The sequence below is a fragment of the Anomaloglossus baeobatrachus genome, chromosome 12 (assembly GCF_048569485.1).
Source record: "Anomaloglossus baeobatrachus isolate aAnoBae1 chromosome 12, aAnoBae1.hap1, whole genome shotgun sequence".
NCBI classification, from domain to species: domain Eukaryota; kingdom Metazoa; phylum Chordata; class Amphibia; order Anura; family Aromobatidae; genus Anomaloglossus; species Anomaloglossus baeobatrachus.
The window spans coordinates 18,210,117-18,234,892 of NC_134364.1; the positions used below are offsets into that span (position 1 = coordinate 18,210,117).

At 46.8% G+C, this 24,776-nt stretch overlaps 2 protein-coding genes across 2 annotated transcripts in view; both read right to left on the minus strand.

The window, feature by feature from the left end:
- Positions 1-15,059, minus strand: part of LOC142257808 (tumor necrosis factor alpha-induced protein 2-like) — a 43,795-nt gene extending 28,736 nt beyond the window's left edge. Inside the window, exon 1 of the mRNA XM_075330035.1 lies at positions 14,910-15,059. The gene's annotated coding sequence lies outside the window, so the exon portion shown is untranslated. The remainder of the gene's footprint in view (positions 1-14,909) is intronic.
- Positions 15,060-21,062: 6,003 nt separating this feature from the next.
- EXOC3L4 (exocyst complex component 3 like 4) overlaps positions 21,063-24,776 on the minus strand; it is a 62,507-nt gene continuing 58,793 nt past the window's right edge. The window contains exon 12 of the mRNA XM_075331262.1: positions 21,063-21,614. Within this exon, the coding sequence (XP_075187377.1) occupies positions 21,431-21,614 (184 nt within the window). The 3' untranslated portion in view covers positions 21,063-21,430. The remainder of the gene's footprint in view (positions 21,615-24,776) is intronic.

Genomic DNA, 24,776 nt, shown 5'->3' on the forward strand with positions numbered 1-24,776 from the left:
ACATAGTCCCTCTACAACTTCTCACATCAAACTCCATGGCACCCAAAGGCATCTCAAGGCTCTGATCCAGGAAGTCATTATCTATCCCCCATTTCCGTGAGATGGCTGGATTGTCATTGTAAATAAGCACTTGTACCTTTCCCCCCCATCTCATTGTAGATTGTAAGCTCTCACGAGCAGGGTTGTGTTTTTTCTTTTTTTTCCTCTAAATATTGTATTTCTATAACTGTTACTTGTTTGTATATGATCCTCCTGAATTGTAAAGTGCTGCGGAATATGTTGGCGCTATAGAAATAAAGATTATTATTATTATACAGGGGCACAGTGTGTGGCAGTATATACAGGGGGCACAGTGTGTGGCAGTATTATATACAGGGGGCACAGTGTATGGCAGTATTATATACAGGGGGCACAGTGTGGTAGTATTATATACAGGGGGCACAGTGTGTGGCAGTATTATATACAGGGGCACAGTGTATGGCAGTATTATATACAGGGGCACAGTGTGGTAGTATTATATACAGGGGGCACAGTGTGTGGCAGTATTATATACAGGGGGCACAGTGTATGGCAGTATTATATACAGGGGGCACAGTGTGGTAGTATTATATACAGGGGGCACAGTGTGTGGCAGTATTATATACAGGGGGCACAGTGTATGGCAGTATTATATACAGGGGGCACAGTGTATGGCAGTATTATATACAGGGGGCACAGTGTGTGGCAGTATTATATACAGGGGCACAGTGTATGGCAGTATTATATACAGGGGCACAGTGTATGGCAGTATTATATACAGGGGCACAGTGTGTGGCAGGATTATATTCCGGGCCATAGTGTGTGGCAGTATTATACACAGGGCACAGTGTGTGGCAGTATTATACACAGGGCACAGTGCTCTTGCGTTACACATCCAGGTGTTGAGTGTATCGGCCGTCGCCTCCTGACACCTTCACATATCTCATTAGGACATTTCCTAACTGGAAAGATGGTTGGATGAGAAGAGGAATGTGATCTGTGACTGGACGCAGGGAGATATATTTGGTTCATGTAGTGGAGCTGGTAATATATTCATACAATGGAATTTTTCTTATCGGCTTTGCTACGTGCCTGGAGGAGTGGAGGCCGAGGCCGACCTCACAGGGCCTCTTATGGTAAAAGCTGAATTCATTCACGTTACTCCAGAATGGGAATTCCAGGAAGCAGAATGTATGGCGGAACGTCGTGTATATATACCGTGTACCCCAACGGACCGCTCCGATACACACAATGTGCACATACCACTGCCGATAAATCACATCTTGTGGAGGAAAGTGGGGTTTATGCCGCGCTAACACCAAGATGCAAAGTTGATGAATTCACCTCTTTTTATTCTTGTACAGGTCTACGCGTTTCAGAGATTTCAATCTCCTTCATCAGGACAAAATGAACAATCCCTTTCTCTTGGTGTCCTGATGAAGGAGATTGAAATTCTGAAATGCGGCATAAACCCCACTTTCCTCCATATTCCACGTATCGTCTCCATTCGGGGCTGCGGCTGTGCGCCATATCTGCCGCGTGATTACAGGTGTTGTGACTACCACAACCCTCCGAGGGGAGTTCATTACCTCTGAATAACCTGGTGTATAGCCAGGGAAGGCCTTACCTGTGCTTCCTTTCCACAGTTTCTGATAAATCACATTAGGAATGCAGCGGATTATTATTTGTTCATAGGTTCATGCTCCGAGTGTGGAATCAGGTCCTCAGGACTAGTTGTGACCCTTCAAGACCATAACTCGTATGCTGGTCATACACATTAGGTTACCATCAGCTGAAAGCAGCGGCAAGATGGCAGAGGGGTTTGGAGGGCAAATAACAGTCTAGAGGGAACATGGGGGCCTGAAAGTGACATGTGGAGAGAAACAAGGGACAAAGGGGGCGATAGAGGGGCTGGAGAGGATGGAAGTGTCTGGAGGGGCATGGACAAGACTGTAAGGAGACGGTGGGGTCTGGAGGAGGACAAAAGGGTCTGGAGGTGGATAGAGGATTCGGGAGGTGCACCGAGGAGCCTGGAAGAGGACAGAAGAGTCTGTAGGAAGACAAAGGGGTCTGATAGAGGACAGAGGGGTCAGGAGGAGGAGGGCAGATAGGTCTGGAGGAGTACTCAGTTGTCTGGAGGAGGATAAAGGAGTCTGAAAGAGGACAAGGGAGTCTGGAGGAGGACAGAGTGGTGAGAAGAAGGACAGAGGGATCTGAAGAAGGACAGAGAAGGTTGTAGGAGGATAGAGGGGTCTGCATGGAGGAAAAATGGGTCTGAAACAGGACAGAGGTTTCTATGGGAGAACAAAGGGGTCTGCATGGAGGAACAATGGGTCTGGAACAGGACAGAGGGGTCTGGATGGGGGACAGTGGGCTCTATGGGAGAACAAAGGGGTCTGCATGGAGGAACAATGGGTCTGGAACAGGACACAGGGGTCTGGATGGGGACAGTGGAATTCAGTGGGAGGACAGAGTTTTCTTGCGAAATCCAGATAAATAAAAGTGTGCATGGTTTGGGTAAACTCCTGGGAACATGGTGAGGATATGGGATATGGCTCAGGAGATGGGTGGTAGAAGAGGAGGCCTGTAGCAGCAGCCTGTAGACCCAGCCCAGGAGCTGCTGCTCAGTTCCTATATTTCAGATTGCAGACATACTATTCCCTCTGCAGCCGTCACATCTGTCCTTGTCACGTCTGTCCTTGTCACATCTGTCCTTGTCACGTCTGTCCTTGTCACATCTGTCCTTGTCACATCTGTCCTTGTCACATCTGCCCTTGTTACATCTGTCCTTGTTACATCTGTCCTTGTCACATCTGTCCTTGTCACATCTGTCCTTGTCACATCTGCCCTTGTCACATCTGCCCTTGTCACATCTGTCCTTGTCACATCTGTCCTTGTTACATCTGCCCTTGTCACATCTGCCCTTGTTACATCTGCCCTTGTCACATCTGTCCTTGTCACATCTGTCCTTGTTACATCTGCCCTTGTCACATCTGTCCTTGTCACATCTGTCCTTGTCACGTCTGCCCTTGTCACGTCTGCCCTTGTCACGTCTGCCCTTGTCACATCTGCCCTTGTTACATCTGCCCTTGTCACATCTGTCCTTGTCACATCTGCCCTTGTTACATCTGTCCTTGTCACATCTGTCCTTGTCACATCTGTCCTTGTTACATCTGCCCTTGTCACATCTGCCCTTGTCACATCTGCCCTTGTCACGTCTGCCCTTGTCACATCTGCCCTTGTTACATCTGCCCTTGTCACATCTGCCCTTGTCACATCTGTCCTTGTTACATCTGCCCTTGTCACATCTGCCCTTGTCACATCTGCCCTTGTTACATCTGCCCTTGTCACATCTGTCCTTGTCACATCTGTCCTTGTTACATCTGCCCTTGTCACTTCTGTCCTTGTCACATCTGTCCTTGTCACGTCTGCCCTTGTCACGTCTGCCCTTGTCACATCTGCCCTTGTCACATCTGTCCTTGTCACGTCTGCCCTTGTCACGTCTGCCCTTGTCACGTCTGCCCTTGTCACGTCTGCCCTTGTCACGTCTGTCCTTGTCACGTCTGCCCTTGTCACGTCTGCCCTTGTCACGTCTGCGCTTGTCACATCTGCCCTTGTCACATCTGTCCTTGTCACGTCTGCCCTTGTCACGTCTGCCCTTGTCACATCTGCCCTTGTCACATCTGCCCTTGTCACATCTGCCCTTGTCACGTCTGCCCTTGTTACATCTGCCCTTGTCACATCTGCCCTTGTCACATCTGCCCTTGTCACGTCTGTCCTTGTTACATCTGCCCTTGTCACATCTGCCCTTGTCACATCTGCCCTTGTCACGTCTGCCCTTGTCACATCTGCCCTTGTCACATCTGCCCTTGTCACGTCTGTCCTTGCCCTTGTCACATCTGCCCTTGTCACATCTGTCCTTGTCACATCTGCCCTCGTCACATCTGCCCTCGTCACGTCTGCCCTTGTCACGTCTGCCCTTGTCACGTCTGCCCTTGTCACATCTGCCCTTGTCACATCTGCCCTTGTCACGTCTGCCCTTGTCACATCTGCCCTTGTCACGTCTGCCCTTGTCACGTCTGCCCTTGTCACATCTGCCCTTGTCACATCTGTCCTTGTCACATCTGCCCTTGTCACGTCTGCCCTTGTCACATCTGCCCTTGTCACGTCTGCCCTTGTCACATCTGTCCTTGTCACATCTGCCCTTGTTACATCTGCCCTTGTCACATCTGCCCTTGTCACATCTGCCCTTGTCACGTCTGTCCTTGTTACATCTGCCCTTGTCACATCTGCCCTTGTCACATCTGCCCTTGTCACGTCTGCCCTTGTCACATCTGCCCTTGTCACATCTGCCCTTGTCACGTCTGTCCTTGTTACATCTGCCCTTGTCACATCTGCCCTTGTCACATCTGCCCTTGTCACATCTGTCCTTGTCACATCTGCCCTCGTCACATCTGCCCTCGTCACGTCTGCCCTTGTCACGTCTGCCCTTGTCACGTCTGACCTTGTCACGTCTGCCCTTGTCACATCTGCCCTTGTCACATCTGCCCTTGTCACATCTGCCCTTGTCACGTCTGCCCTTGTCACGTCTGCCCTTGTTACATCTGCCCTTGTCACATCTGTCCTTGTCACATCTGCCCTTGTCACGTCTGCCCTTGTCACATCTGCCCTTGTCACGTCTGCCCTTGTCACATCTGCCCTTGTCACATCTGCCCTTGTCACGTCTGCCCTTGTCACATCTGCCCTTGTCACGTCTGCCCTTGTCACGTCTGCCCTTGTCACATCTGCCCTTGTCACATCTGCCCTTGTCACTTCTGTCCTTGTTACATCTGCCCTTGTCACATCTGTCCTTGTCACATCTGCCCTTGTCACGTCTGCCCTTGTCACGTCTGCCCTTGTCACGTCTGCCCTTGTCACATCTGCCCTTGTCACATCTGCCCTTGTCACTTCTGTCCTTGTCACATCTGCCCTTGTCACATCTGCCCTTGTCACGTCTGCCCTTGTCACGTCTGCCCTTGTCACATCTGCCCTTGTCACATCTGCCCTTGTCACGTCTGCCCTTGTCACGTCTGCCCTTGTCACATCTGCCCTTGTCACGTCTGCCCTTGTGACATCTGTTCTTGTCACATCTGTCCTTGTCACATCTGCCCTTGTCACATCTGCCCTTGTCACATCTGTCCTTGTCACATCTGTCCTTGTCACATCTGCCCTTGTCACATCTGTCCTTGTCACATCTGCCCTTGTCACGTCTGCCCTTGTCACATCTGCCCTTGTCACGTCTGCCCTTGTCACATCTGCCCTTGTGACATCTGCTCTTGTCACATCTGTCCTTGTCACATCTGCCCTTGTCACATCTGCCCTTGTCACATCTGTCCTTGTCACATCTGTCCTTGTCACATCTGCCCTTGTCACGTCTGCCCTTGTCACATCTGCCCTTGTCACGTCTGCCCTTGTCACATCTGTCCTTGTCACATCTGCCCTTGTCACATCTGCCCTTGTCACATCTGCCCTTGTCACATCTGTCCTTGTCACATCTGCCCTTGTCACATCTGCCCTTGTCACGTCTGTCCTTGTTACATCTGCCCTTGTCACGTCTGCCCTTGTCACGTCTGCCCTTGTTACATCTGCCCTTGTCACATCTGCCCTTGTCACGTCTGTCCTTGTTACATCTGCCCTTGTCAAATCTGCCCTTGTCACGTCTGCCCTTGTTACATCTGCCCTTGTCACATCTGCCCTTGTCACGTCTGCCCTTGTCAAATCTGCCCTTGTCACGTCTGCCCTTGTCACGTCTGCCCTTGTCACATCTGCCCTTGTCACGTCTGCCCTTGTTACATCTGCCCTTGTCACATCTGCCCTTGTCACATCTGCTCTTGTCACATCTGCTCTTGTCACATCTGCCCTTGTCACATCTGCCCTTGTCACATCTGCCCTTGTCACATCTGTCCTTGTCACATCTGTCCTTGTCACATCTGTCCTTGTTACATCTGTCCTTGTCACATCTGTCCTTGTTACATCTGCCCTTGTCACATCTGCCCTTGTCACATCTGCCCTTGTCACGTCTGCCCTTGTCACATCTGTCCTTGTCACGTCTGCCCTTGTCACATCTGTCCTTGTTACATCTGTCCTTGTCACATCTGCCCTTGTCACGTCTGTCCTTGTTACATCTGCCCTTGTCACGTCTGCCCTTGTCACGTCTGCCCTTGTTACATCTGCCCTTGTCACATCTGCCCTTGTCACGTCTGTCCTTGTTACATCTGCCCTTGTCAAATCTGCCCTTGTCACGTCTGCCCTTGTTACATCTGCCCTTGTCACATCTGCCCTTGTCACGTCTGCCCTTGTCAAATCTGCCCTTGTCACGTCTGCCCTTGTCACGTCTGCCCTTGTCACATCTGCCCTTGTCACGTCTGCCCTTGTCACATCTGCCCTTGTCACATCTGCCCTTGTCACATCTGCTCTTGTCACATCTGCCCTTGTCACATCTGCCCTTGTCACATCTGTCCTTGTCACATCTGTCCTTGTCACATCTGTCCTTGTCACATCTGTCCTTGTCACATCTGTCCTTGTTACATCTGTCCTTGTCACGTCTGCCCTTGTCACGTCTGCCCTTGTCACGTCTGCCCTTGTCACGTCTGCCCTTGTCACATCTGCCCTTGTCACATCTGCCCTTGTCACATCTGTCCTTGTCACATCTGTCCTTGTCACATCTGTCCTTGTCACATCTGTCCTTGTTACATCTGTCCTTGTCACATCTGTCCTTGTTACATCTGTCCTTGTCACATCTGTCCTTGTCACATCTGTCCTTGTTACGTCTGTCCTTGTCACGTCTGTCCTTGTCACATCTGTCCTTGTCACATCTGCCCTTGTCACATCTGCCCTTGTCACATCTGCCCTTGTCACGTCTGCCCTTGTCACATCTGTCCTTGTCACGTCTGTCCTTGTCACATCTGTCCTTGTCACATCTGCCCTTGTCACATCTGCCCTTGCCACATCTGTCCTTGTCACATCTGCCCTTGTCACGTCTGCCCTTGTCACGTCTGTCCTTGTCACGTCTGTCCTTGTCACATCTGCCCTTGTCACGTCTGCCCTTGTCACGTCTGTCCTTGTCACATCTGCCCTTGTCACATCTGCCCTTGTCACATCTGTCCTTGTCACATCTGCCCTTGTCACATCTGCCCTTGTCACATCTGCCCTTGTCACATCTGTCCTTGTCACATCTGCCCTTGTCACATCTGCCCTTGTGACATCTGCCCTTGTCACATCTGTCCTTGTCCCCGATCACATCTGGAGGCCGCTCCTGACATCTGGATGGCGTTTCAGCTGCTCTGAGCTTCCTCCAGCTCTGACATGCGCCAGTCTATGGAGGCCGCAGTGAGGCAGCTGCTGCCAGCGCTGGCGGACTCCGCAAGAGAAAGGAGTGACTTGGAATTTCCAGTTCTCCGGGGAAAGCGCCGGGAATGTATTATACTAGAATATATATATATATACAACTACAGGAGCGCGCCGGGGAGGAGCACAGGGATCCATTCACACTACAGGTCCAGATTATGGCTCCTTAAAGGGCCAGTCCATGCTTGCAGCTCAGCTCCATGGAAATGAATGGGGTAGGGATGCAATACCAGATGCAAGCTGTGCACACAGCTTGCGCTGAGAAAACAGATGGTTATTTCCAATGTTGGATATTACCTTTAATACAACTTAGGCTATGTGCGCACTTTGCTTTTCCACTGCAGCATTTTCATGCCAAAATGCTTGCGTTTTGCTTTTCAAGCAAAGTCAATGGGACATTGAGCTTTCTTGTGCGCACTTTGCTGTTCAAAAACACTGCGTTTAATTTGCATAAATTTGGGCAAAAACTCAGCATTTAAAGAAGCAGCGTGTCAATTGTTTTTGCCATTTTAGCTGCGTTTCCCATCCATTCCATTTAATACAAAACTGCAGCGTTTCTAAAAGCACCGGAAAAGCACTAAACACTCATGAAAACCGCAAGGTGCGCATAGGCTACTTTTTTTTGCGTTTTACATGTATTTTTAAAGCCAAAGCATTGTCCTTTCTGCCAGAGGATGCTTTTTGAACTGCAACTACCTCGACGCAAAGTGCGCACATAGCCTTAAACGTCTTCCGATTTCCCGTCTTTCTTACTTTTGTGACTTTCTTACTTTGTCCCTTTTTTGTTGATCTCTTTCTTGGTGTGAGCGGAGATAAATCCATGCGCACGTCTCGTGTACAGCGGGATTTGTGAGGATTTCTCTATTTTCCTGCGGCTCTCGCACATCGTCTTGGAATTCTTGCTTATTTTTTTAGCACTTGACTCTTGTCAGGAGTTCATGAATGTTTGTTTAATGGTTCAGTGGGACAGGAAGGGTTAATGATCTGCGCAGAGAGGCCCAGTGGGAGACACACTGGAAGGAGAGCGCTGGGTGGGGTACATAAGAGCACGGCCATTGCTGCGCCTCCTGGTAAATACGCAGAAGGCTATAAAGTCTTATGGGCTGTAAAAAATCTGTGCCTTATACTTCATTGCCCCCTGACAGCTTCCTACCCTCCATGAGGGCCACAGCCAGGGGCGAAACTGGAAGCTCGTGGGCCCCAATGCAAAAGATACAGTGGGACCCCCAATTATTGCACGTTTTTAATAATATTGGTCTTTTTGCCCCCCCCCCCCCTAGGTCCGGGTGTAATTGCATCCCCGGTATCTATTATAGTTGCGCCCTGTGCTCTCTATCCTTACTTTACGAACCACATGATGGCTACAATGCCCTCCATGCTAGTGATAAGACCCTCAATCAATGCCCCTCATTTCATCATCAAAACCCCTACCTATGCCACCTGAAACCCCTTTAAAAAGATCCACTGCTCCCATGACAGCGTCAATATCTTCTATGCCAGTCACAAAGCCCCCAGTGCCAAAGTATCATGACCTCCATAATGGCCAATGCCAGTCACAATGCCCCCCATGCCAAGTACCATGACCTCCATAATGGCCTATGCCTGACACAGTGTCCTCCATGCCAAGTACCATGACCTCTATAATGGCCAATGCCAGTCACAATGCCCCCCATGCCAAGTACCATGACCTCCATAATGGCCAATGCCAGTCACAATGCCCCCATGCCAAGTACCATGACCTCCATAATAGACAATGTCAGTCACAGTGCTCCCCATGCCAAGTACCATGACCTCAATAATGGCCAATGCCAGTCACAATGCCCCCATGCCAAGTACCATGACCTCCATAATGGCCTATGCCTGACACAGTGTCCTCCATGCCAAGTACCATGACCTCCATAATGGCCCATGCCAGACACAAAGCCCCCATGCCAAGTACCATGACCTCCATAATGGCCCATGCCCTCCATAATGGCCCATGCCAGACACAAAGCCCACAATGCCAAGTGGCATGACCTCCATAATGGCCAAAGCCAGACAGTGTCCTCCATGCCAAGTACCATGACCTCCATAATGGCCAAAGCCAGACAGTGTCCTCCATGCCAAGTACCATGACCTCCATAATGGCCAAAGCCAGACAGTGTCCTCCATGCCAAGTACCTTGCCCTCCATAATGGCCGTTGCCAGACACCGTGCCCACAATGCCTCTTTGTGAACAGCAAATCCAGTCATAATGCCCTCTATCCAGCCAAAATAACCTGTATATTCCCCAAGCTCCCATGATTGCCACCATGCTCACCGTGCCACACAATGCCCACCACATGCCACCAATGCTTATGCAATAAAAATGCTGATTTCCAACTCAGGATGTTTTGGGCATTGAGGGAAAAAGTCCTGGGAATATGTCCTTGGGTCCAGGCTTGGCAATGCCCATTCGTCTTGTGACCTACTTAGTGCAGTGTTGTTGGCAGCTCGATATCAGAGCCTGTGCCAGGAATATTGTAGGTGACCTCCATGAAGGTGAAACCGTGAAAACCTCATACAGAAAGCCAAGAGCGGTGATGCCAGCCTTGTGCCCGGGCATGGGGGGTCATTAGAAGTGCCCCCACGTCCAAGAGCACAAGGGGCTTTCTGCAGATCTGACCTGTGCTGGGTCCTGTCCGATACAATTGTATCTACTAAGGAACAACATTGTATCTAATGTTCTGCAGTGAGGACAGATGGGCAAGGGGCATCATTTTGTAAGGAATTCCTTCTTGGGGGGTTTCCATTATTTTTCTAAATGTCCCCAAGACACAAAACCACAAAAGAGAAGCATCTTCTTTCCACGGTTGAGTAACTGCAATGATAAATAAATATACAAAGTGCGGGGGATGATGTTGTAAGTAAATAAATGAAGGATGATGAAATTGTCTTACACAAGTCCAGACGCCTGTCCTTAAAGGGATCGCTCAGGATTACAGAATCATGGTGGATTTTTTACCCCCCCCCCCCCCCCTACTGTATGAATTATATCTGACTTTGCAATGACTAGGCCTGAGCTGCATTTCCACACACAGCCTGCAGACAGGGGGGGGCAGCGTTTCTAGAAGAAAGCAGCCGTGTTTTATTAATCCTAGAAAGAACTGAAAAAAAATGCATCTAAAAAATGTTATGTTTTTAAATGCAAGAGTAAAAAAATGCACCAAAAATGCATAAAAAATAAAAAATCACTTGCAAAATATATAACGAATGCAATAAATATTGCGGATTGGTATTGCATGTTTTGATGCGGAAAAATAATGTGATGGGAACCTGGCACGGTAAGGACAGGGGACATCGAGTGACACATCCCAATCACATATGGAGGAAGCGGGCTATTGATAGCATATGACTATATGACACCACGGTGCAGCAGTAAACATGGCCCCGCGCCCCTACTGTTACAATAATAGATCCCAATTTCTACCAAAAGCAGCAGCACCTGTGTATCCAGGTACTGTGGTGCCACGTTCACTGTAATGGAGCTGAGCTGCAATACCATGTGCTGCCTGTGCACAGGTGTGGCACTGTTCTTGTATGAAAGGTCTGGAATCACTCCCAAAATTGCACCATGGCAGCCATTTATGGACAAATTTGCAGTACCCAACCACTGCTGCATTGTCCATTGTTATACAGCTTTATTAGTGTGCTGAAGTTAAAATCCACAAACACTCAGGCTGTCAGTCAATCACCCCCCCCATGCTTTACACTGCAGCTCTGTCTGTTTAGATAGGCTCAATGTTTGATTATAAGGCTTGTTAATATGGGGCCAGGGGGGATCTGATTGAACTAGTCATGTTTGTGCATACTTATACTGGATTACCTACACACAGGTGCGCCATAGTCCCAAAGGTCGGAGCACATATCATTGTTGTCGGCTAAAAATGGCTAAACGAGGACAGACGTAATTAGCCAGAAGTAATTACCATTGTTTTATCAGAACTCAACAAAGCGCGCAGTGTTGTAGAAGAATCGGGAGACAATGGCTTCCTCTCCTGGGATCAGTGATACAATGTTGCCATATTTATGTATCACAGAATCACCTGGTTTTATGGAAGGATCAGACAATGAGTCCCCAGATATAGACATGACTATGTGTAATGACACGGACATACAGCAAACTGGGGCGTAAAACTGTGTATATACACGCAACAAAATATAACTCCACACTTCTGTTTTTGCATCTGTTTTTCATGATCTAAGACTTTTTCTATGGACACAAAAGGTCTTTTTCTCTCAAATATTGTTCACAAATCGGTCTATTCTGTGGTCGTGAGCACTTCCCTTTTGCCGAGATAGTCCATCCACCTCACAGGTGCGGCATATCAAGATGCTGATTAGACACCATGAATATTGCACAGGTGCGCCTTAGCCTGGCCACAATAAAAGGCCACTCTAAAATGTGCAGTTTTCCTGATTGGGGGGGGGGCAGGAAAAAAGTCAGTATGTGGTGTGACCACCACTTGTCAGTTTGTCATCTGACTTGTGCAGTGAAAATCTGGATTCATGTGTGAAGAGAACACCTCTCCAATGTGCCAGACGCATCGGATGGGAGCATTAGCCCACTCAAGTTGGTTAGGATGACAAACTGCAGTCACGTGAAGACCCCGATGAGGAGGACGAGCAGCAGATGAGCTTCCCTTAGACGGTTTCTAGCAGTTTGTGCAGACATTTTTTGGTTTTGCACCGATTGTTGCAGCCTCTGTCCGTGTGACCGGTCTCAGTCAATCTTGGAAGTGAAGATGCTGCATGTGGAGGTCCTGGGCTGCTGTGGTTACACGTGGTCTGCGGGTGTGAGGCCGGTTGAATGTTCTGCCACTTTTTCTGAAGCATCTTTGGGGACAGCTTATGATCAAGAAATGAACATTCAACTCAAGGCCAGCGGCTCTGGTGACATTCCTGCAGTCAGCAGCCAATAACCCGCTCCCTCAGAACTTACAACATCAGTGGCATTGTGCTGTGTGATAAGACTGCACATTTTAGAGTGGCCAATAATCATGCTTGCCAGCCTTAGGTGCACCTGTGCAATAATCATGCTGGCCAGCCTTAGGCACACCTGTGCAATAATCATGCTGGTCAGCCTAAGGCACACCTGTGCAATAATCATGCTGGCCAGCCTTAGGCACACCTGTGCAATAATCATGCTGGTCAGCCTTAGGCACACCTGTGCAATAATCATGCTGGCCAGCCTAAAGCACACCTGTGCAATAATCATGCTGGCCAGCCTAAGTCGCACCTGTGCAATAATCATGCTGGCCAGCCTTAGGCACACCTGTGCAATAATCATGCTGGTCAGCCTAAGGCACACCTGTGGATTATCTCCACAAAGAAGTGATCACTACACACAGAATAGACAAAGTTGTGAAGAATAGTTGCGAGAAAAAGGCCTTTTGTGTTCATAGAAAAAGTCTTAGATCTTTGGGTTCAGCTCATGAAAAATGGAGCAAAAACAACAGTGTTGGGTTTATGTCTTTGATATATATAATACAGCTATGGTTTGTACTATTATATATCCACTGTGTATAGTACAGCTATAATTTATACTGTATACACCACACAATTCCAGGCGTCTGCCTCCATAGTGACAGCGGACAGCTGCCCATTCCACAGCTTCCATGCTGAGCCCCAATCTGACATCCGTACATTGGGCACCATGAGGTCTTCTCCCACCCCCCGCCCACAAGCTGCTCTCCTTCACCCCGGACCCTAATACTAGACCATAGTAATTTTCCACTCATCTGCTAGAAATAGACCAAAATGGATTTAGTAAAAGCCGCGCATAAAAACATGCTTTTGAGTTGTTCAAAAATGTTGAGTTTTGAAGAGGAAACTTCAGGAGCTGCTTCTTTTCTGCGGCGTTTGGGAGGTTTTCCCCTCATTTTTGCACTCTTTCGGTTTGGCAGAATGTGGTTTGGAGAGGTTTCCTGTGGAATACTTCGGAAGCCGCGGCGCCCACTGTTTTGTTTTTGTTTTCTTTTATTTATTTAAACAGAAAACATTTCAAAAAACAAAGAGGATTCCGTATAGAATGAATAGGAAGAGTTAGAACATAATGCACCACATTGTCAAAACGACTCATGTCACTTTTTGTTTTTAACCACTTCAGGGCTTGGAAATCCAGAAACAGTTAAATGCCGTTCTCACAGTTCAGGCAGCTTGTGCGGGGAAGTCACCGGCTCTCCATCCTTCACAACCGGCGGCAAGGGCGACTGCAAGATCCGCTGCGTCTAGAGAACACGATTGCCGGGACTCTCCTGCAGCTCTCCGGCCGTGCCGAGGTGTAAATGACGCCGTGTGCACTTACTCTAAGGACCTATTCACACTGCATTTTTTTATGCTATCACAAAAATGTGTTTTATTGCTCTGAAACTCAGCAAAATACTAAATGTCACTGCATTATGGTCACACTGAGACTCTCAGGAGTTTTTGAAGCAGAGATATTTAAACAAAAATTGGAGTTTCCGCTTCAAAAACTCAGCAAAAAGTCTCAGTGTGCACATTGCCTAACGTGCATGTGTCTGGCACTACAGCTCAGCCTAGCTAAAGTGCAATACCGCTTTCAGCCTGTGGACAAAGGTGGCGCTATTTTTGGCAGAGCGCAGCCATGTCTTTCTCACCTCATTAACCGTTATAGACGGTTATTTGGAAACCTTCAAGTTAACCATTAATAAACATTTCCAGCTTAGTTAATGGACCATAGTCTTAAGCACTGTGGAATTTCCCCGAGCGCCGACGCTGCCCCTTCCAGCACCTTTCATCTAATAATCCATGAGTATTTTTTCTTTTATGCTCTTCTTGTATGGACTCGGTCAGGAATTTCCTAGATTTCTAATACGCACTTATATATTGCTCTAATATTCACCCTTTTCCCAATGAGTCACCCAGAGGCACGGCCCCCGCTCAGGATTAGCAGCCGGCACACGAAATAGCAGGAACCAGCGATATTATCTGAATCGTTATCATGCCGCTCTATGATTTCCCACCTCTCATCCGTGGAGCATGCACAAGTTTATATTGTGCAACTCCGTGCTGTTAATCATTGCTTTGTGCTCCACAAGGTGCGCCATTGTACTTTGATGCATATTTATTGTCATCGCTCACATCAGTACCTTTCCTGGTCCAACCGCTGGGACTCCCACCAGTACCAAGAGTGGGGGTCTCATATTCCCTATACAGCTCTCGGCTTCCTCCGGATGTCCTATGGACACTTCAGAGCCCCGTTCTCAGGATCTGAAGGGGTCCGAGCAATTGGACCACTGGTGGGCATAGACACAAATGGGCACCTGACCAGGAACAATATGGGCCCTTTGCAGCCCAAGAGTTCATAAAAATGCAAAATTGTATCTGCTTTGGAGGTAGAAATGGCCCCTTACCTGTAGGGCCCCGATGATATGTCCACCCCTGATATGCACGCTGAACTGGTGTCTGTAATTTTCTAGGACTATGTGCACACCGGAGACGCAGCCTCTTGTCATTCTTCTTACCTGATCTACACCGAGCTCCATGTAGTTCCCAGCAGGTAAATCCCTCAAAGACGGAGAAATCCCCAAATCCTGGGTACAATAAAAGGGACATTGGGTGCAATCCTAACAGTGAGAGGTGTCCGCACTGCTCCCAGCTCCCCGGACAGCGCAGGTTTGGCCCTTCTTAAGGTCAGGGACTCTGGTTACATGTCTGGGAGTGAAGACGAGGTTAAACAAGTTACTGGAAACCACATGATACATTATTTACACCACAGAGACAGTGACAGCAAAGGCGGAATGAAGAGACCTCCTGATTCTAATGTATATAGAGGTTCTGTACTCCGGCATCAAATAGTCTAGACGGAGATACCACAGTATAAAATCCAGAGACGCAATCGGACAGATAACATCAATCACAAGAAACAGCTCTGCGCTCCGTCCTGATCTGCACAGGTCAGCGAGGGCTTTGCTCCACTTCATTTTGCAATCTACACTGGAGATCAAAATTAGAGAACAACGCACAATTTTCGAAATGTTGCGGTCATTGTGTCGTCCTATGTGATTATATCCTAACATGAGGAAACTCGCAGGATTTTCCGTTGATTTCATAAACTGAATTTATTGTAAAGCACATAATAAAAATGTAAATGCGATAAATGTAAGAGAACGCTAATCAAAATTAGAGAACACTTTCAGAAACCTGCAAGTTATTGGTCTTAATCTGGCACCTGGTGATAATTTCCTTAATTTTCTGACAAACCCTATGTAACTGGCAGACGAACTTTCCAGTTTGCACTGACTTTGCCATGTCAAAGTGACTGAAACCCCACGGCAGCAGGTTCTCCAGATGAAGGCCAAAGGGGTGACCCTATCAGCCATAGCAAAAGAAGCTGGTCATTCCAAGTCTGTGATTTTGATAAAATTGCATCTTTACAACATCACAAACTCTTTCAAGCTCCTCAAGAAGGCTGGTCACCCTCGCAAAAGAGGACCAGATAATGCAGAGAATCTGCTTTGGTAATCGCTTCACCACCACAGCTGGACTTGCTCACCAGTTCAGCACTGAACAGGGTAAGGATCTGTCTCATCCCTCTTCCCTCTGTACTAGTCTGTCTATTGAAACTTGTATATGTATTCTGTATGTAACCCCATTCTCATGTACAGCACCATGGAATCAATGGTGCTCTATAAATAAATAATAATAATAATAAATCATAGAGTGTCACAACGTTTAAGAGTATTTGGACTGAAAGCCGACTCTGCAGTGACCAAACCTCTCATTAGCAGAAAGAATCAAATGGAGCATGTTGTGTGGACAGAGGAGTAGTTCTCCACAGTTTATTTTAGTGATGAAAGCAAGTTTAATTTATTTGGGTCTGATGGGAAACATTATGTTCATCGACAAACTGGGGAAAGACTGAACCCAAAGTGTGTTAAGAAGTCAGTGAGAGGTGATGGAGGAAGTGTCATGGTTTGGGGAATGTTTTCTGCAGCAGGAGTTGGACCTCTCATATAGCTACATGGCATAGTGAATACAAGTGTGGATCAGAACCTTCTTTAACAACACGTGGTTTCTTACTTTGCATTCATCACTCAATCAGCCAGCAATTTTCATGCAGGATAATGCCCCCTGTCACACAGCAAAACGGGGAAAGCAGTTCCTGGAAACAGAAAACATTGAAACAATAAAATGGCTACAGCCCAGAGTCCTGACCTAAACCCCATAGAAAATCTCTGGAAAATCCTTGGTGATAAAGTTATGGCCAAGAAACCTACAACATTCAAAGAACTGTAGAAGAGACTGGAAGAAGAGTGGACCAAAATCACACCAGGGATCGATATTGCTGTCATGCCCCACCCCCAGGGATCCATATGACTGCTATACCCCACCCCTGGATTCCATATTGCTGCCATGCCCCACCTCATAGGCTCCATATTATTGCTATACTCCACCCCCTGAGATGCATATTATTGCTATACTCCACCGCTTAAGATCCATATTGCTGACATTCCCCACCCCTGGCATTCATATGGTTGCTATGCCCCACTTCCTGGAATCCATATTGCTTCTATACTTCACCCCTGGCATTCATATGGTTGCTATGCCCCACCTCTTGAGATCCATATAGATGCTATGCCCCACCCCCTGGGATCCATATGGTTTATATGCCCCACCCCTGAGGAGTTATGTCTGTTAGGCCCCACCCCCTTGGATCCATATGGTTGCTATGCCCCACCCCCAAGGAGCTATGACTGCTATTCCCCACCCCCTGGCATCCATATGACTGCTATGCCCCACACCCTGGCATCCATATGACTGCTATGCCCCACCCCCTGGCATCCATATGGCTGCTATGCCCCACCCCCTGGCATCCATATGGCTGCTATGCCCCACCCCCTGGTATCCATATGGCTGCTATGTCTCACCCCCTGGTATCCATATGGCTGCTATGCCCCACCCCCTGGTATCCATATGGCTGCTGTGCCCCACCCCTTGGGATCCCTGTTAATGCTGTGCTCCACCTCTGCTATTATTGCTATTCCAATCTTCTAGATTGTAGATTATGGCTATGCTTCTGGAGATGCATATTACTGCCATACTATGGCCATGAAATAGTGTTTTATACCACAACATTTCAGTAGCACAGTGGTCTGTATTCCCTGACAATGGATGGTACGTCAGGAGTTATAGTGTCATCCCAGCATTAGAGAGCGGCAGGTCGCAGATCTCCATAATAGAGGGGGGATATTGGATTTCTCATCTCGGAGCTAATGGTCGGTTTATTTATAGCCGTCCAGATCCTCCTCTCTGGAGCAGCACATCTGATTTCCTGGAAGACTCGCTTTCGTTTTTCCATTTCTCCATAATGTTATTATGCAGAGCGGATAGAAATGCAGCGAGTCGGGATAAATCACTGTGACCTCACCCTGCAAAAGTCATAGAGACTCAAGGATACAAAGCAATATATATATATATATATATATATATATATATATATATATATATATATACTGTAGCTTTTCACGGTAGGGGAGAGTCTGATATGCTGGGGTAAAGCGTTCCAGAGTATGGAGGAGGCACGGGAGAAATCTTGTACGCGATTGTGGGAAGAGGAGATATGAGAGGAGCAGAGAAGGAGATCTTGTGAGGATCTGAGGTTGCGTGCGGGTAGGTACCGGGAGACTAGGTCACAGATGTAGGGAGGTGGCAGGTTGTGGATGGCTTTGTAGGTCATGATTAATGTTTTGAACTGGAGTCGTTGGGCGATGGGAAGCCAGTGAAGGGATTGGCAGAGTGGCGAGGGTGGGGAGTAGCGAGGGGAGAGGTGGATTAAGCGGGCCGCAGAGTTGAGGATAGATTGGAGGGGTGCAAGAGTGTTGGAAGGGAGGCCAGAGAGCAGGAGGTTGCAGTAGTCGAGGCGGGATATGATGAGGGCAAGCACTAATGTTTTTGCAGATTCTTGGTTAAGGAAAGCACGGATCCGGGAGATATTTTTGAGTTGTAGTCTGCATGAGGTGAAGAGGGCTTGGATGTGTGGTTTGAAGGATAGAGCAGAGTCGAGGGTTACTCTGAGGCAACGAGCTTGTGAGACTGGGGAGAGTGAGCAACCATCGAGTTTGATGGAAAGGCTTGTTATTCTTTCTTCACGTTTCTTGGTCAGTGACTTCCTCGGCGGCTGATCTTCCTCCAGAGAGAGTTGTCCTCGTGTTTCCTTATTTTTACATTTCCCCACAGCACATGATGGAGGGAAGGGATTTCTGGGTGGACCGGGTGCTTTCCATTTCGGCATCCTCCACAATCAGGACTGGCTTTAGAGGGGAGGTGGTGAGACCCCCAGGTTCTCGGGTGTTTCACTCATTGGGTCCAGAAATAGGAGACGCACCCAGACCCCTCTCGTGTAGTAAATATGGCGGCTCTGGGCACAGATTTTGCATTTTCTGCCCGGAGCTTACAATTAACCCCTTGCAGCTGACTTGGCTGGAGGTTGGCGCATCGCTCTGCGCTCGTCCTCCCCTCCACGCTTGTCACTGAGGCAGTCTTGGCTGCAGACTGTAATATACCAGCCCAGAAACGAGGAAAAAAAAAGTGAAGCTGCCGGATGCCATTCATAGCCCCACTACAAAGCCCCCGGAGGCATCCTGCAGCTGACGGTGCATGGTGTATATCAGCCAAACGCTCGATTCCGGGAAATCAGCTGACAGCAAATAAAAGGCAGAAGATCTGCTGATCCGCCTCCAGCCTCCACCACCGGGATACGTTTCCTGCATTACCAACTCGGGCAAAAGATCATATAGGGCAAACAACATGGGACTAAGATGGGTGACTTCACCAGCAAAACAGCGCAGATTGTGCCGACGTTATCACAATGGTGCACACGGCGAGATCCGCATGTAAGGCGCAATTCGTCTCCTCGTGGCTGCCATAAATATTGATACTAGTTTATCCATATTTGTGCCTTGTGCTTGCTCATTAGTGAGGGTCACGACGTGTCCGGTGCCTGTGCGGCACTGCACAGAGCCACATTTGGTGCCATCTGCGTCTGCTGGATGCCATATGTACGGATATGTATCCCAGACCAGCAGGAACGCGCCCAACTACTTCCAGACATAAGTACATCTGTGATCCACCCTACATCACTCTCTGGAGAATTGGTAATATGTTAGCATTTTGGTGGATTCGGAGGGTACAGAAGGGGTTAATAAAACAAACCTGTCTGTCCTCCACCTGGTCCTCCGAACCCTCCTGTTTGCCCTTCTTCTTGTCCCATTCCACTACTAGGCCCCATGGCCATCACGCGGGAGCACGACAGCGGTCATTGACATCAATGAAGCCCCACGTGACCGCAGAGGACCTAGAAGAGGGTAGTATAAGATTTTATTATTTTTTTTATCCCCTTCACCTAATTTGCTCAGTGCCAATTGAATTTCCCAGCCAAATTTGAATTTTGGCTGATTCGCTCATCAGCAGCTCTGAGATGAGATAAAACACTTACTAGAAAGCAGCAACGCTATTATTATTAATCTCTCTTCATAGACTTCAATAGGCAGCTGTGATCTGATCCCTCAGTGAGCTATCAGGCAGTCTTGTCTTGAGCTTGACAGATTTTAGCTGTATGTCAGGTGAAACGCTAAATTGCAGGAGGTGGATGGAGAAGTGGCTCATCAGTGGAGAAAGAATCAGACTTCTCTGATAAGAAGATACATCACACAGCTTGAATTGATATGCAATTTTTGCTGAAACATCAGTGACTATTCAAAACCTATTATCACACAAATGACACCAGACGTATGTCACACGACGTGACACACTACAACACGAGGGGTACAGCGGGACACTGTAACAATGGTGGGCCCTAGTGCTAGTGAGGGGAAGATGGGATACCTCCTTCACTCATCTGCAGCTCTACCCTACACTCCTAAACAGTCCCTATATAGGTTCTGCACCTGTCGCCGAACAGGTTACCTGAGACTCTGTAAAAGCCCTGGCTAGCGAGCTGACAGGTGAGAGACGCTAGCCCCACTGCTGCACTAATAAAACACCAAGGGGAGGAAAGACATTAAAAAGAGAACCTGTCGCTAGATTTTGGCCTTCTAAACTAAAACTAGCACCTTAAGCAGCAGCTGTCGCCGAACGGGATACCTGAGCCCCTGACAGACGCTGTAATAACCCTGACTAGTGAGCTGGCAGGTGATGGACACTAGCCCCACTGCTGCACTAATAAAACAACAAGGGAAGGAAAGACATTAAAGGGAACCTGTCACCAGATTTTGGCCTTCTAAACTAAAACTAGCACCTTAAGCAGCACCTGTCGCCGAACAGGATACCTGAGCCCCTGGCAGACCCTGTAATAACCCTGACTAGTGAGCTGGCAGGTGATGGACGCTAGCCCCACTGCTGCACTAATAAAACAACAAGGGAAGGAAAGACAGACATTAATCCTCTCTGACCCAAAGGAAAGGGAATACATTCAAACTGCAGAGTCTCAAAGCAAAGAAGACTCTGGCCCAGAACCTGTCACTAGCCGCTACAACAGAGAGACAACCGTGACACCTATGCCAAAAATATTGTATAAAAAGAAAAGATGAAAAGGTATAAAAACATGTACTTTTCCTTTCGTGAAAAGCATAAATATTGACTTGGATAAATAATTGTCACAAGACATGAGCCTCGGGTTTCTGAATTATTTATAATATTTCTATTCACAGCTATTCATTTCACAGACAGATACATTGTATTCCTTGTGAAGCTTGCTGATGGAATGTGTATATATATATATATATATATATGCATGTATCTCCTATAGACAGCACATTACATACATATCGGCAGTGAATTACAGGGTCCATCTTCGCTTCCATTGTAGCAGCGCTTGATACTTTATTTTCACAGTTTAAGGAAGATTTAAGGAATGCAGCACAATCCCGCTGCTGTCTTTCACAGTAGACGTCGGGTACCATATCTGTCACTAAACGGTAAATTGATATTCAGTCCATTCTTGCTGGTATTTGGTCCATATTAACCATATTTTGGTGCCATCATCTCAGAAGCAAACAAAGCACGTAACTTGCGGTGTGCAGTCCATCCCTGAGAATACTCTTGGCTGCTGATTGTCTTGCAGTTGTCTGTTCTGCTGCTGACGCTCCTGCAATTTCTGGAAATGTCCGAGGAGACTGTTACTATTCCTAACTCCGTGAAGATGTAAAATGCACAAAATGTGATCCTTACTGCAAAAAACAAAAAGAAATGCATTTACATAGTGGAACGGTTACCATGTGTCCTTAATATGTGGAAGAAAGAAGATATTTACTAAAGACGCTCATACACAAAGGAGCCATTGCTCAAACCTATGAAGTTAATTAGGACATGATAATTGTTGGACTGTCTTTTCCAATGTAAGATGTCGTCATAAAGAGGGATGAGACGTTTTACATCTGCTGTTGTCTCAAGGGCCCGCACTGGGGGAGGATTCCCCAGATACAGAGGCTGTGTAGAGCTAGCGTGCCTGCAGGGATGCCGACGTACTCCCCTACTCACCAGCCCCGCTGGGTCACGCCCCCCCCCACACTTTCCCGGCCGCCCACGTGTGCTGCTATCCTCTCTTTCCCCCAGGGCCTGTGCATGCCGCTCAGGCTCCCCGGGAATGCGCTTTGGGCCCTCTTCTTAAACGTCCGGCACGCCATTTCCTGGAAATCGCTCACAGCCTATGGCTGAGAGGCACCATGTATTTAAAGCACCCTCCCATTAGGGCTAGGGCTCCTAATTAGCTAGTAGTCAGGTCCCGTTATCCCTGTGTCCATCACCTGTACCAGTGCCTGCCTTCACATACCTATCTGTCCCTGCCGTACCCACCATATCTGATAATACCCGCCTACCTGGTTTCCTCATTCATCCCACCTGTACCTGAGCCCGTCTCCTTTCCTGGGGTCAGCTGCCACAGTCCCAGTCACTTCCCCGAGAGTGGTACCTAGCATCAGCCTCGTGCTAGGCACTTAGTTAAACCCCTCCCACTAAAGGGTAAGTCCGATTCTCCCCTATAGTCCAGTGGGTCAACTCCCACTCACCGCCTTAACAACACAGGCAGTGACTGCTACAAGTCGAATATAATACATAGTATTGTTCATCATTTGATACATATTGTACATATTTTGCTAGATTTTGTCTTTCTATTCTGTGTTTTTTTATTATCATTTCAGCAAACTGTATTCTTCCTTTTAGCCAATATGTGTGAATCCATTTATCTTACATCTTTAAATCCATTTGAAAATGAAGGAAAATCCCATTGTGCTTCCACATTAAAACTGCAGCAAAACTCTGGCTTGTATTTATCATAGTTGCAGTATATTCCCTAGTTTTAATGTAACCACCCTATTCCTATTAGGAGCATCACAATATGATTGACAAATGTGACACCCAATGGCATGAATGAAAACCCCATTGTGGTACCACATGGAAATGGAAACAAACCTCTTTCTTGCCGCTTTTGTAGGGTGGTATTTTATCCCATTACTTTGTCACATAACAGCGTAACCATCCCCATTAATAGTGTCTCATTCTGAATGCCACATGTCACCATTAATTGCAACAATGGAAACATAACCAAAATCTGGCTTGTGTTTATCATAGTTACAGTATATTCCCTAATTTTAATGGAACCATCCTATTATGAGCACCACAATATGATTGACAAATGTGACCTCTGATGGCATGAATGAAAACCCCATTGCGGTACCACATGGAAACAGAAACAAAACACTTTCATGCAGTTTTTATCGGGTGGTATTCAATCCCGTTTTTTTTTTTTTTGTTTTTTTTTTTACTTGTGCACTGACCGTTGGGTATGGAGTATCTATTACATATGTTATTCTATCATATCTACGAACAGGGCAGCTATGACAATGCATCTATATTGTGACACACTCTCTTTGGTAATAGTTCACATCACTCTGATTGTTATACATTTGTATATATTTTTTATGTAATTTTTATCATGGGAATATTATAATGTAGCATTCAAGCAGTGTCTGTTGATATGAGAGAACTGTTATACAATAGTAGTTTCAGCTCTGGGGACATAGAAAAGGTTTATAAACCCATCAAAATTTTCCCCTTTTTTTGTTGTTTTTTTTTTTTCTTTCTCTGGATTCAATTGTATTTGTGCATTGATCGTTGGGTATGGAATATTTTCTACATATGCTATTCCATCATTTCTAAGGAACAGGGCAATTATAACAATGCATCTATATTGTGACACACTCTCTTTGGTAATGGTTCATATCACTCTGATTGTTATATATTCATGTATTTTTCATGTAACTTTTATTATATGAATATTATTATGTAACTCTCAAGTAGTGCCTTTTGATATGAGAGAACTGTTATATAATGTGCCTATTTTTTGTTTTTATATTGTATTTGAACCCATGTACTTGTAATGTGCTGTGATACATCTTGAGCCAGTGGATCATGGGTTAATTCTGAGGATTTCAGCAAGAACCTGCACCTGTTTGTTTGGAGGACTTTTCCATGTATGGGTATAAAGAGGACTCAGTTCACATAGTAAAGCCACTTGACAAAGGCTACACTCCAGTAGCCGAAACGCGTCGCTGTTGTGTCATTATCCATGGAGGACTATGTCTTAACTGTTCATATGTTTATATGACCGTTTTTATTGGAAACCAAGCAGAATAAAGCACCTGGAAATTTACTGACGTATTTCTCCTTCTTGCGCTGGGCAGAACTCTTCCCTCTTCATTATACACAGGTAACAGCACCTGCAGCCCGAGCAGCAGAAGGAAATCTGAGCACATGGAATGGGTGAGCTGAAAGTTTCTCTTTTTGTCTCATCCCCATTAATAGTGTCTCATTCTGAATGCCACATGTCACCATTAATTGCAACAATGGAAACATAACCAAAATCTGGCTTGTGTTTATCATAGTTACAGTATATTCCCTAATTTTAATGGAACCATCCTATTATGAGCACCACAATATGATTGACAAATGTGACCTCTGATGGCATGAATGAAAACCCCATTGCGGTACCACATGGAAACAGAAACAAAACACTTTCATGCAGTTTTTATCGGGTGGTATTCAATCCCATTACTTTGTAACAATGTAACTAACCATTAAGCGTGTCACATTACCAATGCCACATGTCACCATTAATTGCAACAATGGAAACAGAAACAAACTCTGGCTTGCTGTTTTCATGCTGATGGTATTTTTTCCTATTTGATGTTGTCATGCTGTAGTCTACAAGTGAGAAAGCTCTAAGAAGTAAATGGGCATTTCTTACAATATGAGCGACAATCCTAAAAAGTTCAAAATCCCTACAACATGTTTTCTAAATGGATAAACTGGGAAACAAGTGAAGCATAAAGGAT